This window comes from Pogoniulus pusillus, chromosome 2 (assembly GCF_015220805.1).
Source record: "Pogoniulus pusillus isolate bPogPus1 chromosome 2, bPogPus1.pri, whole genome shotgun sequence".
In the NCBI taxonomy this organism is placed as follows: domain Eukaryota; kingdom Metazoa; phylum Chordata; class Aves; order Piciformes; family Lybiidae; genus Pogoniulus; species Pogoniulus pusillus.
In genome coordinates this window covers 9,409,553-9,428,726 of record NC_087265.1, presented here as the reverse complement: position 1 = coordinate 9,428,726, position 19,174 = coordinate 9,409,553, and the positions used below count along the sequence as shown (strand labels likewise).

General features: G+C 41.5%; 1 protein-coding gene across 5 annotated transcripts in view; it reads left to right on the top strand.

Annotated features, from left to right (window-relative positions):
* Window positions 1–18,388, top strand: part of MGAT5 (alpha-1,6-mannosylglycoprotein 6-beta-N-acetylglucosaminyltransferase) — a 141,726-nt gene extending 123,338 nt beyond the window's left edge. For 4 of the 5 annotated variants that reach the window (XM_064156033.1, XM_064156036.1, XM_064156040.1 and 1 more), the window contains 4 exons: window positions 3,718–3,834; window positions 4,641–4,715; window positions 9,060–9,217; window positions 10,884–12,222. In XM_064156033.1, coding sequence (XP_064012103.1) covers window positions 3,718–3,834; window positions 4,641–4,715; window positions 9,060–9,217; window positions 10,884–11,082 — 549 coding nt within the window. In that variant the 3' untranslated portion in view covers window positions 11,083–12,222. Of the gene's footprint in view, window positions 1–3,717; window positions 3,835–4,640; window positions 4,716–9,059; window positions 9,218–10,883; window positions 12,223–13,071 lie in introns of those variants that run through there. The other variant, XM_064156052.1, reaches the window with a different exon arrangement.
* The last annotated feature ends 786 nt before the right edge of the window (window positions 18,389–19,174 follow it).

Here is a 19,174-nt window from a genome sequence, read left to right as displayed (position 1 = left end):
CATTAACATAGTATTAAGATTTACCTCTAGATTTGCCTAATTCTCACTGATATGTGATCACAAGCTGAGATTTCTCTTGAAAAGCTGATATTCTGCCCAGGAAGAGTTCTGATGTCTCTGATAAATGATGTGTCATTTGAAGGCAGTGTTATTTTGTGGAAGCAACAGCCCTTACTGTGTACTGGCCAGGAAGTAAATAGGTGTGTAAGTAAGTTATTAAAATGCCATCTGTGGGCTGTTATGTGTTTGGGGATGGTTTGGTTTTGTTTTTTTTCTCCAGAAGAGACCTGCTCAAGGTACTGTTGAGCTAAGGTATTAATGGTCAAAGCCCACCGTGTCTGTGGTAAACACTGAAGGCTTTCAGAGAACTGACTTTCAGTGAACAGGAAAAGTAAACCTCAAGCTTTCAAAACAGCCAGTACATTGAGACTCCTGGTCAGAGGAAAAGGGAGGCTGAGTAAACTGGCCCCTCAGACTGGCACTGGCTGGGGAATGTTTTTCTGCTTCGGTGTAGGTGGAATTCAGCCTATGCCTGTTGCAGGCATTTAACAGCCACGTAGCCATTTCTGACATCAGCACTTTTGCCTGTGATCTGGGCGAGTTCAGAGGTGTATAAACTTACTTTCTTTACACTGGTATCTGAAAGGAAAGTAACACTTGGATACTGAGAACTTTGCACAACTGGATTTCCCAATTCAAGTTACTCACGAGCTATATAAATTACATACTGAACAGTGCCAGGCAGTTGATAAGAAATAGATGATTTTCCATTTTGAACTGGGAACATAAATTCTTTATGATTTTATGATCCAGGACTGTAATTGCTTTTCAGGTCCTTATACATTCAGCTTCTGCAGGACAAAAGTTCACACTCGTCCCTTCTGACAGCTTGCGTTGATAACGAAGGAGATAGCAATTTACAAAACAAAAAGGCTACTTTTCTCCTTGGGCTTGGCACCTTCCAGGGCTTTTCATCTGTGGGTCACTCAGCTGTTTGTCTAGTTTCCAGTAATTCTGTGCCCAGACACTATAACTGGTCAGGCTCAATAAATAATCTGGACCCACTTAACTCTTTAATAGGAATTCTAGTGCTTGGAATGCTGTGCTAAATCCCACTGGCATGCATCAGCTCTAACAGAAATGCTGTGCACCTGACCTGCACAGAAAAATAGTCCCTATTGACTGCTTTAGTACGAAATGATACAGTGAACATTCATCACAAATATTGCTGTGTTCACATGCCCTGCTGACCTATACTGAAGTACCCTTTTCTCTAACTGGTTTTCATGACTGCATGCAGAGCCAATTGCCAGTAATCCCTGTGCTGGTTCACTGGGATCAATGAAGTCCTTAAATCCTTCTCTTAGTTTTTTCGGGTGTTAAAGGAGGGGGCAGGGAAGAAAGGGAAAAAAACAAACACTTGTGTAGTTCTGCAAATTGGATAAACTGGTTACCCATAGACTAGGCTGAAGATAAAAGTTTGTTTGGTACTTTTGTAAAGTAACCATTGCAAGGCACTATTTCTGTCTTGTTCTAGGTAGAATTTACTGGGGGTGGGGAGTTAACTGTTCTCCTCAACCCTCAAGGTGGGTTCCTGTGGTGAAGACTGTGCAAAAGCTGGAAATGCTAAATTCCATTTTAGACCAGCAGTTGTTTTGTCCTGGAACGTGATTCTGATGGGGGAAGGAGCCAGGAAAAGAAAAGAAATAATCAGCTTCAAGCAGCTTGTTTTGTGCCAGCATTTGTACCAACATTTCCTCTCCATTCTGCTTCCTTGCCAGCCCCCCCCCACCTCCTCTAAAGGACAAAACATTGTATACTAAATCTAGTTGTAATGTGTACTTGATGGGTGTGGTTTCTTTCATTTTCTGCTTTTAGGAAGGAAACAAAACTGAAACTAGAAATTAATTACAAATCTATTTTTAAGAACTTGTATGGGTTTTAATTACAGACAGAGGGAGTGTCTCCTGCATATCTGAAACGTTAAGCTTCAACTAATTAAAGCACTTCAGTATTAGGAAATAGGTTTAATATGTATTTTGAAAATACAGATGAAGAATAACTTGTGCAAAAAAAATGTTGCTGGTTACTCCTAAAACAGCTACTAGTATGAGAAGAGCAAATCTGGTTTTAATGTTGCTGTCTGTCTGAGAAGGTAGCGTAAGAGTGGTCTACAAAGTGGAATGCAAAACACTGGTTTATGTTCAGACTTCTAAAGGTGCAGTGGTAGGGATTTTATTGCTACTGAAAGCAATAGGAATGTAGCTTCTGCTATCTGGAGTCCAGACATAAGTGCCCTGGGAGCTCAGTCTTGGTAACCAAATGTTTAAGTACATGGAGGTTTAGTGGCAGTAGAAATACTACTGAAAAAGGGTTAGACTAGGTTAGTCTTTGAGAAGCATTGGGCTGTTTGGAGGGACTTAAGTGATGATGGGAGCAGTGGGCTGCAAGTTAATGTAGGCAGCTACAGAAGCTGTCCATGTGCAGAGATGTCCTGAGCTACTGCCCCAGCAGCTGCCATCTACCAGCCAGTCCATTAGCTCTCACCCACCCCCTTGCCCTGATGCCAAAGGTCCCCTGCACAGAGTCCTCTGGAATATTGGTCTTGGAGCACAGATTTGTGCTAGTTGCTCCCATGTGTAACTATAAGACTGGCTTCTCTTGTCCACAAGCAAAATGCAGTAGGCAAACATTTATTACAGTACTTTCTAGAATTCACTTGAGGAAGGGAGCAAGTACAGTTATGCCCAGTGCAGAAGGTTCTTTCCAGCAGTCAGTCTTTCCTACTTATTTTTGCACTATTTTTTTTTTTTTGCTCAGTATCAAGCATAAAAAGGAAGCTATATAAAAATTGTCTGTGAAATTTTTTTTATTTATTTATTTTTAAAGCAGTTGTCTTCTCAGGCCACTGTGAAGTACTTTCCTCCCTTCTGAAGCTTTTTCTTCCCTTCAGTGTGTTCATTTGCATGTTCTTACCAGTCCACTGCAAACTGTCACAAAAACTATTTTTAGTGCCATCCTGCTAGTTCTGAAAGCAATCTCTGATACAGATTTTCTTAGCTATCTACTTGAATATTTACTGAGCTTGTTTTGTCACAAAGTGGTGAACACAACACCAGTTAATGCCCTTACTGAGGGACGTGACTCTTCTACTATCAGCAGTAGGTCAGAATTTGACCTAAGTGATAGAAATGATTATTCACTACTGCTCAGAGAGGGTTGGAAGTGTTTGAAATTTGGAGGAGAGACAGAGTGAGAACATAGTTTGAAGGTGAGACAGGGCAAGGATGACCTCTCTTGAAGCCAGTCATGCAGGTCTAACCAGGACTGGTAACAGAACAGGGAGGACCCAGGATAGGTTGGACAGCTGCTCCATGTGAGCTGTAGGGAAACAGGGTTGCACTATAAAAGTCATTTCAGTTAGCATTAAGTCTTGGGTAATATGGATCATCATAAGGATCAAAGACACAAATGAGAGGTGCATAACTGTTACTTATGGACTGCATTATTACCTGGTTCTCAGTTTTCCTGTCAAATTCACTCTCTAAACTTAAACATGGAAAATCTGAAACATAACTCTGAAGGAGTGATGCTGTTAGAGTCTAGCTGAATTCTTGCATTGTTCTGGTGCATTTCATGCAAAATGTCTGATGAAGAGAGTGAGAAAGAAGGGTGTCTTGGCACATAAATTTAACCAATATAATTTCTTCCTTCCAGCTGACATCTCAGCATCCCTATGCTGAGGTTTACATTGGGAAGCCTCACGTCTGGACAGTAGACATCAACGATCTCTCTGAAGTTGAGAAGGCTGTGAAATCAATTTTGAATCAAAAGGTGAGACATGTATCCTCAACTCATCATCAGCACTTGAGGGAGTGTGTTGTGTACTGCAGGTAGAGTGATTCCTGAAGTTCTGCTTAATGCAGGGTGCTGCTCTTCAGTAGGATATTGGGAGGAAAATTGTTATTATAGTGTCTGTGGCAGCTGACACAGCTATATACTGGGCTACTATGGAGTACATCAGGTTGTTACCTGAAAAATGAGCATGAATGAATCTGTATAGAAATAAAAATCTCCTATGTAAGTCATGCAGCAATCTTGATTTTCTGTGCGTTCTGTGATGACATCTCCTTGACGATTGTTACAGCATCACAGGCTGCCCAAATCCATGCTCTTGTGACTGATTCTGTAGCCTTGACTTTGCAAGTGCATGAGCCCTTCAGTGGTGGCAGCTTGAAATTGTAATGAGGGCACATTGAGGGGGAAAAATATAGTGTGAAGTATTTTTTTTGTCATAATGTTGGGGTTTTGACTTCAACTCCAGAGCTGCAGCTTAGTTAAGTAGGAGCTCTGAAATTCCATTGGGTCTTAGGCTACCTTTATATCTGTTATTTTGCAATACACTCAGAGTTCCCTTAAAAGAAAATCACTGAGCAGCTTTTATTGTTTCAACAAAGGGGCAAAATTCACCTTAAACTCCTGATGGTTTTGTGAAACTGTGATTTGTTAATGAGCTTATTTGCCTTTATTGTTGCTGCTTAAGCTGTATTTGGAATGCAAGCTTCTACCATGCAGCATACCACAAAGCTCATTAAAAAAAATGCTAATCCCTCTAAGCATAACACACTCTGTTTTCACAGATTGACCCTTATTTGCCCTATGAATTTACCTGTGAGGGAATGCTGCAGAGGATGAATGCATTTATTGAAAGACAGGTATGAACTTCTACTGTGGATGAGTCTTGTACTTTACCTTGCAAAGGGATGACCCTCTCCATTTCAAAACTTCTCAGTGCTGTTGCTGTTCAAGCAGAAACGGTAGCTGTGCAGTCCTTGTCTGGGCAGGTGCTTGCCAAGATGAAATTCCCTTGGGGGTTCCGTGTGAAGTGGGAGATAGACTTCTGTGGATTTGGCCATGTGGGACCTGGGAGGCTTCTTCCAGATCTGGCACCAGTGGGATTTTTCATATGTAAAGAGACCAACTAGAAATTAAGACACAGCACTGGCTACCAGAATGTTAGTTCTGCTTCTGTTTCATCTCTGAGTGTCTGATTTACCATATGTGGCTGAATTTCAGGAGCTGTAAGAGCTTGTAAAATTAGGGGAGAGGTTAATTTATTGATTATTTGACTGACTGATCGATGGATTGATTGACTTACAAAGAACCTTCCTCCTTGTGATGTTTTATCAAAGCAGAAATGCAAAGTAACTTTTCAGTGTCTGTGTGACTTCTTTAATTATGTACTCAGAAAGAATCTTTGAATTATGAAGTATCATGTAAATACAGAGGTACTTCTGTGGTCCAATTGCATTTAGCTTAAAGCAGCTGGGCAGAATGGTTCAAGTATTTAGTTTCAGTTGATGAAGGTTTAAATGGTTTGGAAACCAGTTACTTAAAGGACTTTTGTTCCTCTGCATTATTGCCAGCTGAGAGCAGCACAAGATATTGAGTTGGGAGTAATAAACTGCAGAGATTTCTGTGGGACACTGATTTCTAGAAACAGTGTTTGCTTGGACTTCTGCCCAAGGCCAGATCTGTTGCAGCAGCCGGCTCTGTCTTTTGTTCTGGCTGCTGCAGAAGAGAGATAGGAAAAACCTGTATCTCTGATATGCCAGTTAACATCCAGGATTTCTTTCAGCAGCACCACACGTGCTCCTGTCCCTGTATTGCTGAAAGAGGACAATATTACAGGCAGAAAACCAGAATAACACAGCTTCAGCTCACAAGTGTTGTTAACCTAATGCAGCTATTTCCAGATCCTGCCAATGAACACTTCATGCTTTTTACTGCTGTATTAATGCTGGGCCCAGTAAAAGTATCTCTGCTTCTTTTGATTCTTCTGAGTTAGCTGTAATTGAGAGGTTTTGTCAATACAGGAGGAAATGGAGCTCAGTTAAGTGATAAAAAGAGACAATAGCATCAGTGGGGCAAACCTGTCTCTCCCTTCTGGAGAGCCCTGGCCTGTACTGCGTGTTTCTCAGAAATGAATGCAGCATTGTCATTTTGTTCATTGCTTTGATCAATTCTCAAATGTTGCTACTGCTTCACAGCCCCCAGGATGCTCAAGCATCATTATTAGCTGCATGTGCTAATGGGCCTGATTAGTGTGTCAGATGAAGCAAAAATAGAAGTTGAAACCTTATTTTGAAGAGTTTGTGGTGGGATGCAGGCATCAGAGGAAGCCTCTGAAATATGATGCATGGAGTTTATCTGGTTCAGAGGTTGTGGGGTGCATTACTTACAAGAGTGTGGCCTCCAGAAGTGATTTGAATATGAAGAGAATAGAGCTAGATACACTTAGGTATAAGTCACTCTATGGGACAGTGAAGTGGTGGGATTTGAATGATTTGATTGCAGTTGCCCTTTTGGGGCATCATCTCAGGATCAGGAAGGGAGGGCAGTGTTCACAAGAAGGCTTTTGTGAATGCCCTAAATCTTCAGATCCAACAGCTGGGCTGAAGGTCTTCAGCATCTGAAGGCAACTACTGTGAGCTGTGGTTTTGTACTTCAGCTGGATTAAAACAGCTTTCACTGCAGGCTGCTCCATTCTGCCAGTGCCAACAGCCCAGCGGGGCAGTTAGGTGCATCTGTGCTGTCTGCTGAATCCATCCCTTGATCCCGTTGGCTCTGTGGCTTCACAGGCAGTTGTGTCAGCTCTGCAAAGTGCCATGTAGGGTGGGAACCAAAGGGTGGAACTGCTTGAATTGGCACTGCCATCAAAAGAGCAGCCAGGCAACTGCAGCTGAAGCAGCTGTGAGATTCCCTGTTGGAAACTTGGGAGCTTTTGGATGAGGCAGGCTGGGCTGATGGAGCAGGCATGCCGACTTTGAAAGATGTGGTCAAGCACAGCACTTGGGAACCCAGCAGAAAATGTTTTTGGCAGGGCTCTACTGTGTTAACAAACTGACTTGGCTCAGCAGAGGGTCAGCTGAGCACCAGAGCTTGGCAAAGGGGAGCAGTGTGAGGACAGTCACCCAAGAGCAAGAAAAGCCAGAGGGAGTGGAACACCTTTGATAGCAGGGCTAAGCCTGTCTCACCTTCAAATTGTGGTTAATGTAAAACAAAGATAAATGCAGCCTTTGGTGAAGCTTAACCTTCTGTTTTACATAACATCTTTATTTTACTCTCATGCATACAGGGTTGTGAGGGAAGGCAGAGTAGGGTGAAGACACCAAATTTAGGTTGCTTTTCATGGTTAGCAGGAAATCTAGCGAGAGCAAACTGAAACACAGGCCTGTATGCTGGTATCTGTGAAGGAGATGTACTGAGACATGTTTCAAGGTGGCATAAAGCTGAAGGAGCTCTCTACCAAGCCATGGGCTGGAAATGGGAGGCTGTGTCCAGTTTTTGGGAGAGTTTTCAACTAAGAGATGTTCAAAGCTGAAGCCCCCAGCAAACAGCGAAGCTTCACAAGTGAGTCACGCTGAAGACCTTTGGCTTCTGCCTGCACTAGCTGCAAATCAAATCTATTATATTGCAGGTACTACAGTACTCTGTAGTCTATATTACAGTATTGGGTTGTCCTCTTCCTGCATCTAGTATTTTCAATATTGATTTATAAAAGGACAGAATAAACAGAATGCTTAAGTCCAAATGGCAAAATTACCTTTTCGAAACAACCTCCTTAAAAAGGGCCTCCAACCATCTATCCTTAAGCTGAATTTTAGATTGCTGTTAAAATGATTCTGCCATAAATGTGCTCTAAAATTAGTTTGTTGGGGTTTCTTTCAAATATGGCATGAGGAAATGGCTGCAGATACTGGGACAGATTTGTTCACTGAGAGGGTGGCTAAGCACTGTGGAACAGGATCTCCAGGGAAGTGGTCTTTACGTCGAGCTTGTCAGTGTTCAGGAAGCATTTGAACAATGCTTTTGGACACGTGGCTTAGCTTTTAGGTTTCCCTTTGTGAAGTCAGGAGTTGAACTCTATGATCTTTGTAGGTCCATTCCCACTCAGGATATTCTGTGATTCATGACTGTATAATATTAAATCTATGGTTAGATTTGGGACTATGAAAACTCCTTCCTGCTAAAGAAATCTAGACAGAGGGGGAAAAAACCACCAAACTGATACTGAGAGCTGGTAAATGGTGTGGAGTCTTAGCTTCATTAATACTTAAGTAGTTCAGCCTTTCTAACCCTGGGTCACAGTGTGGGACCTGTTCATACAAATATTAATTTTGCCAGGAGAAAGCAAACCATGATGGACTGGGCCCAGATTTGTGGATTACCTTTTGATGAGAGCTGCCAAATGTTAAAATAATGGCCGAGTATCGTGGCATGTTTAATAAAACCAGCAATTAGCATTTCCCCTTTGCTTTTCCTCATTTTAAATGTCAAGACCATAAGAACTCATCTTTGAACAGTTTTCACTGGCAAGTGTGTTGAGGTACTGGTTCTTTCTTCCCTCCTTCCACTGTGGTGACACTTGACTGCATGCATTATTTATAGTCAGGGTTTTTCAGAGTTGGGAGAGCACTTTTGCTAGCAGTTCAACCAGAAAAGTCAAACAAACTCTTTGAATCCTGGTTGCTTTGTAGAAATCCTCAGTCTTTCTTGAGTTAGCTGTCACTGCAGGTCCCCTGATCCTTTCCACATGGGTCACTTGAGACATTTCTCACCTGCAGGGTAACTAGCTTCTGGAATTCTACTCCTACCAGAATTTCTTCCTGATATTTGTGCTGTTAGGAAAATAGTTCTGCTAGCACAGAGATAATGACACAGGAGTCACTCTGAGAAAGCCAGAATAGTTTGGGTGCAGAAGTAGATACAAGGTAGAGTTGCTTATGATAAACTAAAAAAAGTATAGACAGGGAAGAAAATACTTTGGGAAGATGGGAAGAATGATACTACATTTCAAGCACATGTCAAGGGGATAATTCCCTCATGTTAGAAGAAAACTACTCCTTTAAAATGTGCTTTAATTACTGATTCTGAAGATAACCAAAATGAACTGCAAAATTAATGTTTGGGTGATAATAACCAATTGTTTTGCTAATGGGAGAAATTGCTGTGAAGGGACTGGATGCATAGTAATAAAATGTGATCTGTCACTGCAGGATTTCTGTCACGGGCAGGTGATGTGGCCCCCATTAAGTGCCCTTCAAGTCAAAATTGCTGAACCTGGAAAATCCTGTAAACAAGTTTGTCAGGAAAGTCAGCTCATCTGTGAGCCTTCCTTCTTCCAGCATCTTAACAAGGACAAAGCTCTGCTTAGGTAAGTACTCAAAAGCACAAAATATATCGTTTGGTCTCTGTTGCACTGCTTTTTGCCACACCTGAAGTTTAGTGTACGAATTCTATAAGGAAGAGCAGCAGTCTGCTGGGCTGGAGCCAGCTGTGAGGTTAGCTGTCAGTCCTTTGAAACAGTGGATGATAGAAGTTGCTGCTGTGCCAGGAGCACCGTTTCACACAGCATATGTTTTTGCAGCACCAAAAACATGCATCTCTTCTTTCTCACCTCCCATCTTCCATGTGTGGGCCCCATACAGAGCCATTTGATGTCCAGCTGCTTGCACTGAGCAGAGGTGGTTGTGCTGCAGGGATTGCAGCTGCCAGGACTGTGATTGTGTTTGGATGGCCCCTTTGCAGCCCTGCTGCACTACTCCACAGCTTTTGCCATAACCCTGAGAACTGGTGAATTTGTGTGACTGTTACTGCTAATCCTAACCATGCTCAGTCAGCTGGGTCAGAAACAAAAAATGCATTTTGTGGTGGTAAATAGAACTCTGCAGACATTGTGGGATTTGTATCAGTTCACATGGTTTTAAATGCAGCACTTACAAAATGCTCCTTTTATTTATTGAGCCCTTTCTGGTGACAGTTAACATCTGTACTAAAATGTCTGTATTCACTGGCAATAAGCAATTAGTGTCTCTGCAAAACTTGTGTTGGTGATGTCCCAGGTAAGGGATTGTAAACTCTTGTACATTAGAGGTATTAGTACCCATTTAGAATGCTTACCAGGTATGCATTAAGGAAATGAATGTTGCTTTCAGGTGCTCTCTCTCTTTGAGAATATGTCTGTGTTCTGTTCAGAAGGAAAACAAAGCACTTGAAGCTGGGCTTGAAGACCAGGCTGCGTCCTAGGTTTTCCATCTCCACTTTTTGCTACATTAAACTGTAGAATGTTTCTGGTTTTGTATTTTGTTTGCAAAGTTGTCATTTCCAGCAGAGTTTAGAAGCAGCTTATATAAAAAACTTTGTCAGGCTTCTTTTCTAGCTGTCTAGACAAAATTATAATTCTGGGGGGAAAAAAGGAAAAAAAAGGTCTGTCAAATGCTGAAAGCTCCCAATGTTTCCAGCCTAAGTGAAAAACAAGCTTCTGCTGGAATTGCTACCCTCGTGCTTAAGCTTTGTGGTCAGAAAATGGCAACTTGAGTTTTGCCTTTTTGGTTTTACTTTTCCAGCCAGCTGGTTCCTCAGAGCAGTAGGTCCTGCCTTGACCAGCTTCTGTAACACAGTAGCTGGTCCTTGCAGTTGTGGTTGCACCTTGGGCTACCCTGGGCTGCTTGGCACGGTGTGCCTAGCCTGAGGCAGATCTCTGCTAAATTCAGGGAGAGTATCTCCAGATTTCAGGTTCTTTGGGTTCCTCTTACTAGAAATTCATGGTGTATTTAAATATCGCATTTTGGAGAACAGTCAAAAGCATCTTTATCCTTTTCACTTCTTTCACTGATCTTCAGGAAACAAAGTAATGTTGGAAGAGCTGTACTGCCCTCTGCAGAGGGAATCTGTGCAGATTGAAAGACACCAGATGTGTTCTGAGAATCTGCAATTCTAAGTGTACTGAATTTTCTGTTATTTTTAGTGAGGAAGGCCGAAAACGACACCAAATTCCTGCAAACTTCCCTGTGATTTAGATCATGCGCTTTGCTTTTCAGGCATAGTATCGAATGTCTCACCATGGAGTCTGCAAACGATATTCTGGTCCCCTCTTTTGATGCAAGAAGGAAGCACTGTGTTTTCCAAGGTGACCTCTTACTGTTCAGCTGTGCCGGATCCCACCCAACCCACAGAAGAATCTGCCCCTGCAGAGACTATATTAAGGGGCAGGTTGCGCTTTGTAAAGACTGCCTATAGCAGCAGCCGCAGAGCTTCTTTTGAGCTGAGGACAAAATGTAAGTAGTTTTGAGAGGAGCTACTTATACTTCCTGCACTTTTGTCCAGGTTTTTCGCTGCAGGCAAAGCTATCATTGCTGGGCAGAATTACCTACTAAGAGAGGAGGGATTCATAACAAGCAGCTAACTGATCTTTTTTTCCTATAAGAACATTTGCAGTGTAACTCTTCAGATTTCCTTCACCTGTTTGCAAAGAGATTTGAGTTTCATGTTCTACAGTGATTTGAAGATGACTGCACAGAATAGTTTGTAGAAATTCCCAGACCCATCAAACTTCCTTTTTTTAATTTTGTTATTTAGGTGAAGTGTTTTCCCTTTTTTTAACTAGTTAAGACATCCCTCGCCATGGCTAGCGTCAGGATCTGAGTTTCATTCCAGCAGAAAATGGAAAGAAGTGTGCTTGAGGGAGGGGGTGCAGGAGTGGAGGGACTGACATTTTATTCTAGGTGCACTGTTTGGGTACAGCTTTAGATTGAATGGCTGTAAAGTGGTTTACTTCACAAGAACTTGGAATCAGAAGATGGCTCTGTACCCTGTTACTGGGTTACCTGGGCCCAGTGCTTTTTTTTTTTGCTTTTTGTTTGTTTTGGGAATCTTTGTATACAAGGCATTGTCTGCATCACAGCTGCTGCATCGGAGCAGTCGAAAAAGAGTATCAGGAATGAGCAAATAGGCAATTGCCAGCGTGTGACACATCATCTTGGTGACTCGACAACTGACTAGGGTTGTGGCATTCTTCAGTGTGGAAAAGCTACAAAAACATACTGCCATTTCTGGGATGGACTTGTCACAGTTTATTGGTCCCACTTAGAGAGTAATCCTTGGAATTAGCCCATGCTTCTGTTGTAGTCTGTCTACTAGAAATACTGTGTGAAGCAAAAAGTATTCAGCATCATTGGAGCAATATTATCGTTAGAGCCTCGGTTTGCTACGGCTTCCAGTAGTTAAAAGTGTTGCTGAATGACATAGAAAGGTTAAATTAAGCTAACTATAATTATTGTATGGTAGAAATGTAAAATGTCTTCATAACTAGCTAGGGTTTTAAAGAGAAATTTTGTCAGAAGAAAAGTAAGAGGAGACAAAAAACTACTAAGAAAAGCATTGATCAGTCTTGTGGATTCTTTGATTATTTTTCTCTTTTGTGGGGGTGTGTGGGGGTTTTCCTTCTTTTTTTTTTCATTTTCCCATTGTTTTGGGGTTTTTTTTGGGTGGAAGGTTGTTTGGGGTTTTATTGTGGTTCTTCTTTTGGTTTGTGTTTTTTTTTAAGCAGACACATCAGTTTAAAATTCAGAATAAAACAATTCAAGAGTTTGGAACTCAAATTAATTTATACACATATATATGTATATATATATATATATATATATATATTTATTTATTTTTTTTTAGACCAGCAAGCAAATCTTGTAAATCACCTTTTCTTTTTTTCTAAGAGGTATTTTTTGTTATTTTCAGCAGAAAGTGGCATGCTTGATAGCACCATCAGTAGTCAGGAAATGATAGGCTCAGATTAGTGAGACATGAATCTGCAACGTATTTTGAATTGTGGTCATGGTCTGCAGGTTTACAATTTGCACATGACCTGACCATACTAGGGGGAAAAAAACCCTCCCAACAGCATGAAGTTTGTTTTTTTTTCATACAGATTAACAACCATTAGCAGGTAATAATGAAAATCCTCAATGCTTTAAGTTCTCCTTTCTAGGCTATATCTGGTTGGTTCAGATTTCTATTGTACCTGGCATTCATTACCCATGTGTGAATACTGATGTGTCTGTTGACCTACCAAAGACCAAGGGAGGGAAAGGCTGTTTCATTATGGATAAATTCTCCAGACTAAAGAACAGGACAATGTACAGTTAAAGTTTCAACTTAAAAGCAATGAATTAGCTTTATCAGGTATTTTGTTTCCTGCCTCAACACTCCATAACATTGCTGTGGACTACACAGGACCTTAATCCTGAGAGATTGTTGAATATCCGAAAAGGACACCGGGGAGCTGTGGAGCAGCAGGATCACCAGTAAGTGGGTTGTGATAATGATAAAATCTGCTGCATTTTAGAGTAATTTTCCAGAAACAGAACAGCTGAGTCCTAATGGGAGGCAAACTTTTTATATGAAAACAGGCACAAACTAGTATGAAAATCCTTACTGTTACCACAGCTCAGCATTTGCCTCAGTCAGCACAAACGTAGCTTGCAGCAGTTTTAATACCCTGGAAAAGCTGGGGGAGGAGGATTGGCAATGGGTCTGAGCAGGAGCAACAATTCCTTGTCTATTTATACAAAATATCCCTCCACGTAGCTGTGCATATTTGTGCAACTGGAATTTATCCTGTGTACTAAAATACACTCATACCTGGTGCTGAAAGTAAAGGCAACAGCAGAACTTTGCCTTCGCCTCTTCAGCCTGAGGTTCTGCAGGCAGGAAAGATCTCACAGACTGATGTTGGAAAGAGATTCATGTGTGTGCACTTAAAGAATGCAAACCAGGTAGTCTTTGCTGTAGTGTGACTCTGCTGTAAATACGTATTTGCTTCTTCTCCCCCACTGTATGCTCCCCATGGCACACTGCCTCTGAACCGTTCAGGTGGGAGGGGTTTGGTATTTGTTATTCTCAGATTTTCTGGTCTAGTGCTTTGCTCAGTGCTAAGTTTGCCGTTACCACAGCAGGGAGAGTCTATTACAACCTCGGGGTTTTTTGATGCTGTAGCACTGTTTCTCTCTAGTCTACTGAACTGAATTACTGCATCCTGGCAAAATTGAGACAGCAAGCACCAGCACGGCTGGCATTTCAGCCAGGGATGGAGCATCTGAATTGGCCTCGGAACCATAGGATCTGACCCTCTTTCCATGAACTCTATAGAGAAGACCCATTAATCTTAAACAAATCAAGGCCTATGATTAAATAGGCCTCTATTAGCAATTCTCCACTCTATTTTCAGAAGAAATAGTCCTTGTATTAGAGATCCAGTCTAAATTTCAGTAAAAGGAAGTGTCGGGTGAGAACTCCTAAGTGTGTAAGCTTTGTGGACCTCACTCACCAACCCTGAGGCAGCTCTTGCCTATACAGGTCAGTGTTTGTTTGTGCAGTGATCCAACAGGTGAATCCTTTCAGAGGCAAGCACTCAGACAAACCCATGTGGGGCTACCTAGAAGCTTGAGTGATTTACCAAACTGTTTAATGTATACCCACATTTCAGGAGAGAGGGCAGCCTTCGGTCCACATTCCGTAACTGTTTCCCTTCCTAATTAAAGAATAAAGGTGTAATCCAGTTCTTGCACTTCAGGATGCTAGAGATGGGACTGTGCTACTACTCCTCAGCCTGACAGTAAAGCTTGCAGCTTCCTTTACTCAGAAATCTGGTATTTGCATGACTTGCATTTGAATATATTGATCAGCGACTGATGGGGGAGGGGGGAAATGTCAAAAGTTCAATATAAAAACCACTTGACAAGCTTTTAAAACATATCTCTCATATCAAGACATTCTTTTGTTTCAAAATTTTGTATTTTTGTATGTGACCTGGTTTGGTTTTGTTTGCTTGGTTGTTTGGTTTTGGTTTTTTTTTTTTTTTAAAAGATCTTGTTCCTATGAGATTAGAGAACTTGAGAGAAGCATTTACATATTTATTAAATTTAACATCAAGGCTTGCCTTTGAAAGGTGAAGTTGGTAAATACACACTGTTTAAAAATGCCAATTAAAACCTCATTTATTTCATATATGCAAGTTGATTTGCACATGTATAAACAGAGTTGCTTTTTGCATTTTTTGCTTAGATTCTATGTTTCTTTTTGTAATTTATAGTGGCAGCTGTTGGCTTGTTTATATCAGGTTCTGTTTCTCTTACAAATATTTAATGTTTATGTGCCTTTTTTTTTTCTTGGGGGTTTAGATGAGTGTTTGGAATATGGACACTGTCTGAACAAGTATAATGGAACACTAATTACAGGGAACAATATCAATCAGTGACTCTACAGCCTAGCAGTAGGAATTTTGAATGTTTTTAAGTAGTGGAGAAATGCATTCTAAAAGTATAAGGTAAAGGTTAATAAGATAAGCTGTAACATTAGTAATTCTTGCAAAATGTTGCTTCTGCAGGCAGAGTAGCTGTAATGTGACAGGAGAGCTCCTGCTGGGATGAGATTTCTGTTTAATGACCACAGAGCAAACTAAAGCCCTTACATTCCCCAAGGAGACAGTGCTAACAGAAGACCTCTTGAAACAGCCAAGTCTGATTTTTAACAGCAGGAGAGTTTAGAATCCACATTAAAGTCTGTGAGGTCTTGGTTTTTCAGATAAAGACATCAGTATATGGAAGTGCACAGGGCGATTCCAGATGCTAGCAGGAGAACAAAGTCCATTTGTGATACCTGAATTTACGACTCTCAGTGGGCAGGGAGCGCTTGGATTTTCAGCTCATTGCAGATGTTTTTCTTTTCAGTGCTACTGCTTTTCTGCAGAAAGTGGATTCTGCAAAATAGCTGCTGATCAGGTTTCAGATGGAGGTCTCAGAACAGGGTTGCAGACAGAGCCAGGGCTCTCTGCCTTCCCTGCTCAGCTCTGCTCCCAACTACTTGGTAGTGGCTGTTTACAGGTTGCTTTTTGACCTGCATTCAGACTTGCTGAAAGTTTCTGTTGGCATCAGCCACAGATCAGGTGGTTAGCTGATGTCTTCTCACTTAATGATGTTGTACTGCTAGCCTTGAAAGTCCTGGTCGATGTCCTTGGCTCATCCTTGATGAGAAGGACATGCCCTCCCCTTGCAAAAACGAGTGGCCTGTCTGAATTACCAAGATGATTTACGAGTTTGCAGCACTCTTCAAATAAACTCCAGATTGCTTTCTCAGGTATGTGTTTTGCTCATAGTGCATTTCAGGGCCAGATTTTATTAGTAAAATAAATTAAATGGGATGAATCAGGCTGGATACAATCTCACCCAGGTCTAATTAACTTCATGACTCCCACTGTCTTCAGTGATAGCAGAACTCCTCCATTAGTTTTTCTTCAAATTAAAAAAGCACCTCTCCCTTTTTAATAAATATCACTGGATTAGCAGTTCAAGAGCAGGCACTTGCAGGTTATATTGCACATGTATCAGCAGCTACTTCTGCTTGCATATGCACAGCATAGAGCAGCTCTAATTAAGTTGGTGTTACCTTATTAAGTGTCAGTTGAAAACTTGCTTAAATAGCTGTTGCTCCTACGGCTTGCAGCTGGAGTGGTGGACTCTTGATTGGGGTTTTTTTGTAGACACTACTAGTTAGCAGTTTCCAATGTCACAAGTCTTTTTCCAGGGGTGCTAACACTTTGGCGTGGCTGCTTCTTTGTGGCATTTGCCCTACAGCTGCCATGCCTTCAACTTTTGATTTGCAACCTCTTTTCATTTGTAGTTCTCCTTTGGTCCTGTTGTTTTAGGGACTGCTGTAAAGACAAGGAGAATGATGCACTGACAGATGTCTGCTTTCATTCAGGCTGGAAAGGCCAGGGACAGAGTTTCTTTAAGTTATGCTTTAATAATATTGCTGTAAATGTAACATCAAAACACAGAGTTTTCTGGGCAGTGACTTAAATCTCATCTTCATATTTTTATGTAACTCTACAGATTGTTGGTTTTTTTTTACTTAGTTTGTAATTTCCAAGTATGATGTTTCAATGGAATGTATAAACAGCAAACTCTGTGTTTCAGCTGTAAGATGTTTACTGTAGGAATGTGTTAAAAATACCAGAGCCTGAACTCCAGAATCCCTCAGGTGTGAGGTATCCTCCATGTTCTTTCTTCCAGGGGAAAACAACAAAGTTGCCAAATTAATTTGCTGTTATAGTTGCAATCCATAGACGTCTGAAGAGCCCATAGTATGTTTCAATCCAGCAACCCTCGCAACAGCACTAAGCCACCTGTTTATTAAATGTCAAATCAGATCCTCAGAGTTGTGATTAAGCAAGTAGTAACTCCACCTGCCATACACAGAAACTGCTTTACAGACCTTCAGTAACACACTTCCTCTGCTGGGAAGTGAGGTGCAGGTACTGAGGGACCGAGGTGGGCTGTGCATGGGATCAGAATTTGCCACCTTGCATAAGGGCTGGCAGAACTGAAGCCTTGGGGACTCTGCTGTTCTCACAGATGCTTCTCTGTGCAGGAAAACAGCTCTAGTTGTGGTCTGCCCTGTTGTACTGGCCCCAGGTTGGTGCTCCTGCACTCGTGCTTGCCACACAGTATAGGCAAAACTCAGAGGCTCCACACAGGAGCCAGCAAAATCCTTGGCTTTAAAGAGAGCATGCAAATAACGCTGTGGCATTTGCTGAAGCCATCCCAGCACTGGCCAAGTGCATGCAACACATGCTAGCTCAGACTCCAACAGCTGTGAGGCAGTTTGAAGTATCAGACAGGTACACGATATAGCAACTTAAATTGCTGTCTGAAGGCAGTTAATCTTAATAGGGTTGTACCCAGAACTAATTCATTGCATTCATTAACAGGTTGGTTGCAGTACAGTGGCAGTGAAAACCATTTTTAAGAAGTCATGGGTTGATTTTGGTTTTCACAAAGGAATACAGCAGAGAAGGAAGAAAAAGCAGTTTTATCAAAGGAAAAACAACTAATTTTGTGAGGAAAAGCTACCCTGAAGATTCTCAGAGAGCTAAAAGAAAAAAAAAAATCTAAGAGAATATTTACAAAGCTAAGTTGAGCTGGAGAAGCTGATCCCCCTGAGCTTGCTAGGCTGGCTGTGACTCTCTGGGAGAGTAATCTGGGGCAGCTTTTTGGTTTCTGGTCTGAATCATTCCCTGGGGGAGTCCCCCTCCATGGGTGAAGGGGATCAAAGTACAATTAATCTCCACAGCACTGCAATTAAAAAAGAAAACAAATCAACAAACACCACCAACCTACTGAAATCTGTTAAAATGTGCTTGCTACTTTTTGTAGATAATTTGGAGTCAGTCAGAGTTTTTATCTGTCTATGAGAACTTCAGGGTCAGGCTGGTACTGTGTATTTGGTTTTAAAGGTTGATCCTTTGTTTTATTTAAATGGTTGTGTTCCACTATATTGCGTTCAATCAGTTTATGCAGAGAGAGCAGCAGGCAGCAGCTCAGATGCTGTCAAGTTATTGGGGTTCAATTGGATGGGATCTCTTTTAGGTTGTTTTTTTTAGAAGAGTTAAAAGGTCTGTAATGGCATAGAAAAATGCTTTGTTTTCACTGTTGTAGAAAAAAACTAGGGAGAACTTTATTTTTCAATAAACCTTTTTCTTGTGTGATTTGGATTTATGATTGCTTTGTGCTTAAATGCGGTCCAAATTTGCATTTTGTGTGGTTTATCCTTGCAATTCTGCAGCTGGGGCACTTCTCTTGCTGGCCCACCTCCAGAGGTAAGTCACAACATCAGCACTCCCACCAACCCAGGCCTTGGCCATAAGAACAACAGGCAAGTAATTATCTTCTTGCTTTGTTTTGTTTTCAACCCAAGGTAGATAATGGATAAAATTCAACCTCCTTTCAGAAAGTAGTAACTAAGAATTTTTGGTTCCCTAGAAATTTCCATTCCAGAATTGGACTGGCACAGTGGCACACAGATATGCAAGACTTACTCATGCAACACACTGAGTTCAAAAGGAAAACCTATCTCATGGTAAAAGAACAGCTCCAGGGAGTATCATCCTTCAAGATTCAAGCTTGGATAGCTCAGGAAGTAATTCCATATGGAACAAGAGTACAAATGTGAAAACTCTGGACTAGGCACCTGGGTTGGATGAAGGAGCATCACTCCCAAACCAGGTGGAAGTTTCAGCAGCTAGTGCTGCAGCAACCACCACCTAAGAGCAGGCAAGAAAGTCTCTTGGACAAAATTAGATAGCAGAGAGACAAGCTTGTGTCATAGATGGGTGGAGTGTGCACTCAGTGCACTTGATGAGCGCCACATCAAAGCAGTCTGGAGTTTGTAGACAGAGGTATCAAAACAGAAGTACAATAGAAACCTTGTAGACTCTGCCACTTTCATTCAGTTGTACCCGTGCTGCTGAAAGGCTTTTTCTGCTCACTTGAATGCTTGT